The following is a 10,988-nucleotide window of genomic DNA, read 5'->3' as shown; positions in this document are numbered from 1 at the left end:
GGTCTTGGATGGATGGCCATGAAAACCAGGACGCTAGGCTACCATGGTCATTAAGAGGAGAAAAAAAGAAATAAACGTGGAAGCCGTCATGGCGTTATTAGGCAATGCTCAAGTTGAATTGGAGTTGAGGCGTCCATGTGAAATTATGGTCATCTCAAATATTTCAAAATATTTTTGGAAGAAACATCTCCGGCCAAGTCTGATTTCGACAATCCTCTGCCTCCTCTATCCCTCTTCTGCCTTTCTCGCTTCAAAATGAATGTCTATGAATTCAATACTGCTGATTTAAATATTTATTTTTAAATGAAAGTGAAAATGTCAAATATGAACCAAGAGCAACCCCAGCCCACCAGCGGTTGGCTTCCTGCTTCCCTTCTCTGGTTAGTGCTGGTTATGACTGAGAGAGGATGAGGCTTTCTTTTCCATGCATCTATCCCAAGAAAGAGCTGCCTGCCTGGATTCCCTTTGGAAAAATACATTTGAGCTCAGTTGCAGTTTTAAAGAGACAACATCGACTACATGAGGGGGGCCATTTTACTTAAGCCTAGTTTATTTTATAGTATATGTGGCAGTGTCTCTTGCCGACAAGAAGAGATCAAGCAAACAGATTTCAGCTTCAAAATCAGCTTAAAAAAAGAGTTCTCAAAGAAAGTGAAAGATGACATGAAGAGCAAGGGTTGAAGTGCACTGTGTACGTGCATGACATGAATTAGAATGTGGACCCCCAATTGAAAATGTTTTATGACAATTTTACAATTTACAATTTAGGCATTTAGCAGACGCTCTTAATCCAGAGCGACTTACATTAAGCAATAACAAAAGCATGGCATACATCACATATATAAAAAGTAGTTATCATGAATCATGCGTAAACTAAGAACGTAACAGTGGAGTATCTATGTAAACTATACTATACATACTATTGATTGATTGATTGATTGATTGAAGAATGTATTAACAGTTTGCAGAATTACAGTACATTTCAAGCACAAACTCAATACAAAGGCTGTTAACTGTGAGTGGACGACCCAATTAAGCATTACACTTGTTTCCAATAGGGTCCACCATGTTCAAATCATCAAAACATTTAGAGACGTACAAATAGACACTTCTATAGACAGAACAGGAATTCATCATAAAGGAGGTAAAAAGGGAAAAGAAACATATACAGTGAGGGGAAAAAAAAGGGGTGGGCGGTGGGGGGGACTATACTATATAATATATTATACATGTGTACTATAAAGTGCTATGACTACATAAAGTGCAATTCTAGAGCTGTCTACGTAACAAGCTATAAGTCTGTTTAAAATACTATCTAAGTCTACATAATGTGCTATCTAAGGGGCTAGGCTAGGGCAAGTGCTACGGGCACTTGCCCCCGTGACCCCCGTGAGAGATATGTCAATATTTTCAAAAGATTTCAGAAATATCAGATCTATTTGTAGAATGGCTGAAAAACAAAACAAGTGTATTTCCTTCAATTTTGTTGGAGAACCCCTGGAACCACCTCAGGGACCCCCGGACCCCACTTTGAGAGCCAGTGTGTATGTACTATAAACTATAGTAACCACACTCTACTCACACACGGCCCACAGGGATGTCACAACATCCACTGTTGTGGGCATCTCCACAGCAAACATGCCTGGGCAGGAACTGGCAGGATCTAATTAGGTGCTGCTTCTGTCAGAGATGCCATGCCACCTTTCCTCTGAGGACAGAGGGGCATTGTGCTGCTGAGTGTGGAATCTGGAGCACTCTTTCACCAGCTGTAGTGATTATCTCTGCCCACCGGAGCTCATAATCACCTTATCTTCTCTGCAAACACATAATTACTCTCCTGTTGTTGTTGTTGTTGTTGTTTGTTCCCTGTTCCCTACTTTTTTCTCACGTCTGATATTAGCAACGACTAATTGATCCATGAAGCACCACCCGGGGCCATGGCGCCGATAAGGCCTTATCTCCTCCTGGTGGTGCTGGCCTTATGGGTTTGCGTAGGAGTGAAGGTTGAGGTTCAAGGTACAGTATATATGAATGACCCCCTTGCACATTAGTTGTAAAAAAAAAAACGTTTTGGTGCTTGTACTTATGTGAGTAACAAAATTAACCTTGTTGATTCTTGAAGGTGAGCTGATGAAACCATCGCAGGCCCCCCTGATCCCCCACCGGCCCTTCGTGGTGGTCTGGAACGCCCCCACTGAGTCCTGCCGCCTGCGCTTCAAAGTGGACCTGGACCTCAGTGTGTTTGACATCGTGGCCAACCTCAACGAGACCCTCAGCGGTCCCAACGTCACCATCTTCTACCACAGCCACCTCGGGCACTACCCGTACTACCTGAACTCCGGGGCGCCCGTCAACGGCGGCCTGCCGCAGAACCAGAGTCTGTCCAAGCACCTGAGCAAGGCCAGGGCCGACATCGACAATCTGATCCCGCACAAGGACTTCCGAGGCCTGGGCGTCATCGACTGGGAGAACTGGAGGCCACAGTGGGTGCGCAACTGGGGCTCCAAGAACATCTACCGCAACAAGTCCAAGGAGCAGATCAGGAAGCTCCATCCCAGGTGGCCAGAGAGTAAAGTTGAGAAGGAGGCTAAGGAACGGTTCGAGAAGGCCGGGCAGAGCTTCATGAACTCCACCTTGGGCCTGGCAGAAAGCCGAAGACCCAACGGCCTGTGGGGATTCTACCTGTTCCCGGACTGCTACAACTACGGGTACAAACAGCACCCGCATCGCTACACGGGCGAATGTCCCAACGTGGAACACGTCCGCAACGACCATCTGATGTGGCTCTGGAAGGAGAGCACTGCGCTCTACCCGTCCATTTACTTGGACTACGAGCTCAAGTCTTCAGCCAACACCGTGAAGTATGTCCATTACCGCGTCAAGGAGGCTATGAGGATTGCATCGATCGCTCGCACAGACTTCACTTTGCCTGTGTTTGTTTACTCCAGACCTTTCTACGCGTACACCTTCACGGTCCTTTCTGAGGTCAGTGCAATAAACACATTTGTAGACACTCTACAAAATTCAGTTTTTTGTTGTTGTCTTAGTAACACACCCTTTTGGGCCTATGCCATGCAAGAAACTGGGCAGTGCTGGGTACAGATATATGACACACAGTATACTACTAACACCAGATGCCTACCGTCACAAACAGTAGAGACTCACACAGTACTGACGTCATACATGCCTGATGTCATAGACTGGCCTCCACGTTCTTTGGCCCTCATTTATCAACCGTGCGTACGCCAAAATATGGGTGTACGCCGAAATTACCGCAATTTTCGGCATTTACGATTTGCGCCAACATTTGAATTTGAACTTGAGCCAAGACAAAAACCACGTCTGGTCGGGAGCTGTCGTACGCTTTGTCCTCACCTGTTTTTCTGTCGTAGAACAGCGGAGCAGCATTGTTTGACCAGCTGAGAGGCTGTTACAGGCATCGAAACATATGTATTCACTCCTAAAATGTTTATATAAAACTGTATAGGTATGTATATGGGCTAAATGTAAAAAAGAAAAAAAAAGTAAAGGAATACATCAACGATGTGTCTTTGTGTCATATGAAATTAGTAGGAGATTTCCAACTTTACAAGCAAGCAATTAAAATCGCGCATTTAAAAACAATGTTGCAAGTTAGATGCGTAAGCCATTTAAACAGTGTTTTGCATGATGAGCGCATACATGCGAGGATTTGGGCTGTCTGTGCTGAAATATTTCCATGACGGGACGTTGGAGAGTATAGTGCAGTGCTGCAGCGCGGAGAGTCCCAACATGGGTAGCCTACTGTAGCCTAATCTACAGCAGGCCGATGTCTTTCTGGAGTTACAGTAGCCTATGTGCAATCTCCTCCTCGTTTAATAAACCCGACGCGCCGCTCGAATGCCAAATGTGCCGTGCCAGCGCAAGTGGGAACGCATCAGAGATAGTATAGGCTAAGCCAGCCTGCAGCCCACCATACCACCACCAATGTTCAGTGCCACATGAGGCTACGGTTTTGGCTGCAATATTCATATAATTGACAGTTGACAGCGAGGCAATTTAAATTGTCGAACGTGCATGGTCAATTGGTCACGGTGTCACGGACGGACCACAGTGATAGAGAGAGACAGACAGGACAGGAGATGTACCTTGCAAAACAGCAGCATGTGTGTGCGCCTATTTGTTATAATTCATGGTTCACAGGTTCAGGTTTTCGTTCACTAATATATCTTCTTGTATATTAAATGAATAAAGACTTTAATAATTTAATATACAACTAACAACACAGTGACAGTTGCTAGCAAATTGCGATATGTGCGTGCGTGCGGGGGGGTGAGGCGGGCAGCAAGGGAAGCGAAGCGAGAGGAGAAACAGACAGGGTAGTCCTACAGCTTTATTTAATTCATGCAGGTTTATTTATTTAAGATACAACAAGTTGCGTGTGCGTGCGTCTGTGTGTGTATGGGAGGGGGCAACTTAGGCAAGCGAGTGAAACTTTTTTTTTCCTGTAACCATGGTTTCCAGGTCGTATTGCAGTTGTTCATGTCGCAAAAACGAGGGCGAGGCTTGATTTCATAGGGCGTGCCAGATTGATTTCAGCCGTCACATTTATTACTGCTAGGAATGAAATTAGGAAGGATCAGCTGTCTGCGATCACTTTGTAAATGCCGACCCGACGTGGGTGTACTACGAATCCTACACTCGAATTTGGGGCAGATTTTACACTCAATTGATAAATGAGGGCCTTTGTGCCTGAAACCTGAATAACCGGTATCAGCTATTAGAACAACAAAAAGGAGGTAAATGGTGCATTTATAAAGCGCCTTTATCCAAGGCGCTTTACACAGATTGTGCATTACATTCACACACACACATTCATACACCGATGGCGGCGGAAACCATGCAGGGCACCAACCAACACATCAGGAGCAATTAGGGGTTCAGTGTCTTGCTCAAGAACACTGATTCTGGGGGAGCCCGGGTTCGAACTGGCAACCTTGCGGTTACCACCCAGCCACTCTACCCCTGAGCCACTGCCGCCCCCTAAAGGAAACAAGCCTGTATATGTCCCCTCACCTGACCTGTTCCGTCTTTGAAAGTAATTCTTAGGAAGAACATCAAAACATTGATTTACTTTACATGATATGATATTAGTAATGGTTGGGTAAAGAAGACATGAATTTCTGCTTTTTTAAATGCATTTTCGTGTTACGCTACTGTTCTTATGATAAGAAGCTATACACACACAGGACTGTTTGTGCATATAGTCGGCATGGTGTCACGGTCTCATGAATGAACATGTGTGCTAAAGCCGAGCCGCGGAGAGATGAGCGGCTCATTAATCTCAGGGAGCGTCTGGGGACTGTCACTGAACTATGAGTGGAAGGCCTCCGGCTAGATGGCCTTACGTGACCTTTTCAACGTTCCAAAACACATGATCACTGATCATCGCTTACACAGTCAAATCCTCAGTGTTAATTTATGGCATTCGTAACTCCAAGAGTGCTGAAGGCTGGGTGACCTAACGCAACCTTTCAAAGTTCAAAAACATATTTATAAGGGACTGCTTTACACAGTAACATTCTCAAGGCATTTGTGACTTGGAGAGAAATGGAAGCAAATGGACCCTTACGGAACGATTTTCGGTTCCATTTGTACACTATCATGCAGAGTTAAACTAACACGGAGGATCTGACTGTGAACGGGCGGACCTATTATTTTTCATGTGATGACAATCTGGATCAGGGCTGCAAGCAGATGTTAACATTACACTTAAAGCTATAATCTGTCCTCTTAATTGCAACTTGTAACGCCTAGGAGTTGAACCCGTGGTCTCTCGCGTGGGAAAAGCTAATTTTATTTCTACCGCTCAACAGGGAGTCCTTTCGGGCAGCGAGGGCCTGGTTGGGAGCGCATACCACATATATAGTGTAGGCTGACCGCGAGTCGGAGGTTCAAATCCCAAACCCAGCGACCCGTGCTGCATGCGTGCCCCTCCCCGTCTCTCGCTACCCGTTTTCCTCACACACGAATAAAGGCCGAAAATCCCTAAAAAAAAAACAAGGATGGAATTTTTTGGCCACAGGAGATATTTCACTATGAGCTTCAGGGCAGTACTACTGTAGTTGTCAACATCAGGGTCTGAATGTCTCAATGGTAGTGTATAGAGAGACCACATCCAACCACTGCAGATGTGTTAGTTATGTATGTATGTATTTACGTACTGTAGCCTGGTAAACCATCCCGGACGCGTTCATTCACATTATCGTAATGTCTTAGCTGCATGCAGACACATGATAATGTTGCGTATTCACGTGACCGGGATGGTTTACCACAGGCTAAACATAGTCTACCAACACAGACTCCATTAAAATGTCCCTTAATTCATTAAAATAAGTTCTGGGTTGTTTCTTCGCACTGTGACAAATGTAATGCAATAGATGCAAATCTTCTGCACAGCTTCGCCCTTTGCCCTCGGATACAAAGATATTGGATTAAGATATTTGAGACACATATTTTGAGTATTCATATTGACCCCGATCCTGTACTAATTATACTGGGTTTGTCAGACTCCATGCCTATGTTGACGAGAGCACAGAAACAACTCTTCTCATATGGTCTGATTACAGCAAAAAAACAATTTTTGACGCACTGGAAAAAGGAGGAGGCTCCTGCATTTAAGCATTGGCTAAATGAAATGACTAGTACACTTCATCTTGAGAGAATAAGGTATTTCCTGAGAAACAGGGAGAGACAATTTGATAAAGTTTGGCTGCCCCTTGTCCATTACTTGAGTAGAAACAATTAATAGACAGGATACCACTGATATGGTTGACTGTACGCCATTTTCTTTTCAGATGTTTTCCATTTTTCAAATTACTATTTTATTCTATAGTATGCGGTTTCACTGAGCAGTATGGGTGGGAGGGTTGAGGGTTTTCTTTCTCTTTTTTGTCCTTGTATTCTTTCTTTCTTTTTTTTTGTTTTCTATAAAAGAAAAATGTAATTCATATCATATTGTTTGCGTAACAATTCATAATTTGTTCTCAATAAAAACATATTTGACAAAAAAAAAAAAAAAGTTCTGGGTTGCAGCTTTAAGGGCAAAGGTCTTATCAAGGTGTGAGCACAGTGTGTGTGTGTGTGTGTGTCCTACAGAGTGACCTGGTTCACACCATCGGAGAGACTGCAGCGCTGGGAGCGTCAGGAGTGGTACTTTGGGGATCGTCAGAATACGCCCGATCCCAGGTAACCATTGTGACATGACGTGGCTCTGGGGAAGACTAAAGGCCTAGTATTCATAGTTTCATACTCCAGTGTCGATTTTGTCATTGGTCGATTTGCCTGTCTGCTTCCTGATTGGTTAGTCATTGCGACCGGGGATTTTTTTTCGACCAATGACAAAGCTTCTAGGAACATCTTTGAATGCAGATTGCGGGCCCTAGGTGTGTCACAGAGACTAGGTCATTAACATTTTGACATATTATTGCTTATAGCAGCTTTAAACCACCTAAAACTGGAGTATGAATAGGCCTTAAGGTTCCATCTGAGAAAAAAATAAAAATCAAAAACATTTCCATAACTATTTAAGCCTTACATACTGTAGGTCACCACACGTGGCAATGCATAGTGTTGTGACCTTGTAGAACTGCTATTACATATTTGTCTGCTATACATTTTTGCAGACAAAATCAATTTATATCAGACAAAAGACAATGCTTGTATACATGTATTTAATTCAGTCTGACCAGGAGAGGGGGGGGGGGGGGGGTATCAAAAGCAGAGGCATAGTCCCTCAACAACAAATGCTACCCTGGTGATGAATGATGAATTAAATGGACTCACATAATCCACATACTTTGACTGCTGTGTATTTCATAACCTGCTATACATGGTACGTCATACATGACAAATGAACGCCATCCATCAATGTCAGTGGGTTAGAAAATAACTTATAGCATAACTGTGGCAATGCATACAATTAGGCTTGTGGATGAATGATGTCAGCCGCCGGCATTGTCTCCGTTCCCTTGGGATTGTTTCTACAGTTACAGTACAGTACAGTTACGCTACAGTCCTTACAGTTTCCAGAAATAAGTGGATCTCTCTCCGCTGCAGCTGTGTGGGTGTCGTGTGAAGAAGACCAACGTGATTATTATGGCTTCCTTTAACATCCTGTTTACAAGTGGCACATAGACCAAGCATTTACATTAGTATCTCTCTGATCGGTGCTGTCAGAAACAACTATGTTAATTTGTTGTATCATATTGATGGGACCATAACCAACTGAAGTCCAGCATCTATATTCTGGGGGGAACATTAGACCATCTACAAGCTCGCGTTATGACCCCCCACCCTGATGAGCACATGAAATTATAGCCATTACATTTACTTTGGCTCGGTTTCACAGATACATAATGCAAAAAACTATGCAAGGTCAAACTCGCACTGCGAGGTGTTGTGAACTTGTACGGCTATTTTCAAAAAATGTGCCTCTTTCTTAGGTAGTAATATTTGACAATGTTTGTTGGTTACCTTTGACGTAGTAATGGTCTTTTTATTAGCAAATTGTTTTAATCATAGAGGTATTAAAAAGGTCTTAAAAGGCCTTAAATTGTCACTTTAGAAATTAGACTTCAATAGAGTTAATTTGAGTTTTGATTATTCTCTCGACTCCTGCATGCAGAAAAACTGCCAGACGGTGAAGAAGTACATCGACGGGCCGCTGGGCCACTACGTCATCAACGTGACGTCGGCCGCCAAGCTGTGCAGCAAGGCGCTGTGCAAGAAGAACGGCAAGTGCGTCCGCAAGAGCCTGGACTCGGGCGCCTACCTCCACCTGAACCCGCGCTTCTTCCACGTGCACCGCAACCCCCCGGGCCACCACGGCCCGCGCTTCCGCGTGAGCGGACACCTGAACAACCACGACATCCTGGACATGAAGCACAAGTTCACGTGCCAGTGCTACCAGGGCTGGACGGGGGTCTACTGCGAGATGCCCCAGGCCCCCCCACCCCCCGCTCAGGGTCCGCCGCCGCCACCGGACGTCCACTTCCCGCGGCCCAGGGACAACGGGCTCCTGGGAGACATCCTGTTTCTGCTGTCGCTGCATTTCTCCTGTCTGTGCATCATCATGTTCCTGGGACTGTGTCTCATTATCAAGTGTCTGATACTTTAGAAAGGTGTGTGTTCTCAAACTTTTCTTTTTATATATATATTTTTCATTTCAGTTTTGTATGCATTATAAGACCACACGAACCAGTGGTTCTCAGTGGTTTGCCCCAAATGTATGTAGAAAAATCATTTCATGTTTTTTGTGCATGAAGTTAAATTGAGTGATGATGTCTAGGGTTTAGAAGTCTTCTGCGTTCAGCCTGGGCCCGCCGCTACACTTCCGGTCGCCAGCCGACAGTTGATAGTGGACGTACAGTTGTAATTTTGTAGTTGAGTTCGTTAAACCACACAATTTAATTTGATTATTGCGTGGTTTTTCATAGTTTGTATTGTGTGGCGACGTTGACATGATGACGCATGAGTTAAAAACATCACGCACTGACAGACACCAGAGCTTGCGTGTGTGAGAGTGAGAGAAAGAGACAGAGAGAGAGAGAGATATACACAGATAGAGAGACGGAGACAGAGAGAGAGAGCGTGCAGGTAAATCTGCGCTCTCTCCCTCACTGGTGTGTGCGTGAGCAATGTGAGCATGTGAGTGGGAGACTGGACGGACGAGTTGCCGTTTTTTAAAGGAGATTAAAGACGTTTTTAACTCATGCATGTCATCATGTCAACGTCATCACACAAATAATCCAAAATATGAAAAACCACATCAAATTGTGTGGCTTCAAACTAAAGAACGGTTTTGTTTCCTACAAAATCACGACCGTACGTTCACTATCAATGAGTCGACTGGCTATCAATGATTCGACAAGCTGAATGTGGAAGACTTGGATGCATATAGACCATTTGCGTATTGCGAAATGAGCAAAGCAGGCTACTGATAGGCTATAGTAAAAAAGAAAATCACCCTTTCCCCTCCCAAAAAAAAACCTGCCAGTGAGGAGCCCCCACCAGGAGGATGTAGCTCCTCCTTCCTACTCCTCCCGTTCAACATTCCCCACTGGCAGGCTCCGCCCCCAGCATGCACAAGTCTGCGTAGCGGCAAAGACCACCCTCCACCCTCCTGGCACGTCCAATAGAGAGTATGCGCAATTGCGCATGCTTAAAGTGAATGGCACATCGAGTGGCAAATCGAGCAAAGCAAAGCAACAGGCAAAGTGAGTTTAACATTGTTTAATGTTGTTTAATGCAATCAGATATGACTTTTCTGTGTGGATGTATGGGCTGTCAAGGCCAGAAAGTAGTTTTTTGCCACTCAGTAGGCGTTCCTGCATAACTTCCTGGTTTGATGATGATGTCACACGCATACCCTCTATTGTATTAGTATAGATGCCTGGCAAACCAGATGCACCGCGGTGGAGTCGAACCCCAGTCTCCGCACTGCGGTGCTCATGGGCATTCTGCCGGTGCTGCCCCCGCAGCCCGTAAGAATACATGCAGTATGCAGTGACAATTGTATCATCCTCCCCGCCCGGCTTCCCTCCCCGTGGCGCTCAACAAAGCCGCATACACCACGGTGGATTCGAACCTGCAACCTCAGTCCTCCACGGTGGTGGGCAGGCACTCTCTTTACCCCCTTTTTTTGTTGGACTTGTCTCATGGCATACTGTCTGGGAACACTGCTTTAGAAGGGCACACACAGTATCTGTTGGTATACGCCGGAACCATGTAGGATACACTACAAAAGGATAAATTAATACATTACTATTACTGCTGGGCGGCGGTGGCTCAGGGGTAGAGTGCCTGGATGGCAACTGCAAGGTCGCCTGTTCGAACCCGGGCTCCCCCAGAGTTAGTGTCGAAGTGTCCTTGAGCAAGACACTGAACCCCAAATTGCTCCTGATGTGCTGGCTAGTGCCTTGCATGGTTTCCGCCGCCATCGGTGTATG

General features: G+C 45.0%; 1 protein-coding gene across 1 annotated transcript; it reads left to right on the top strand.

The window, feature by feature from the left end:
* Positions 1 to 1,937: 1,937 nt before the first annotated feature.
* hyal6 (hyaluronoglucosaminidase 6) lies at positions 1,938 to 9,157 on the top strand (the record flags this gene model as incomplete). The annotated part of the gene is made up of 4 exons (XM_079502214.1): positions 1,938 to 2,016; positions 2,123 to 2,985; positions 7,138 to 7,227; positions 8,666 to 9,157. 4 exons carry the CDS (start codon positions 1,938 to 1,940, stop codon positions 9,155 to 9,157), a joined length of 1,524 nt encoding a protein of 507 aa, XP_079358340.1.
* Between the last annotated feature and the right edge of the window lie 1,831 nt (positions 9,158 to 10,988).

Source organism: Electrona antarctica, assembly GCF_951216825.1.
Source record: "Electrona antarctica genome assembly, chromosome: 5".
NCBI lineage: Eukaryota > Metazoa > Chordata > Actinopteri > Myctophiformes > Myctophidae > Electrona > Electrona antarctica.
The sequence above is the reverse complement of the archived record's forward strand: the minus strand, read 5'-3'. Positions and strand labels throughout refer to the sequence as shown.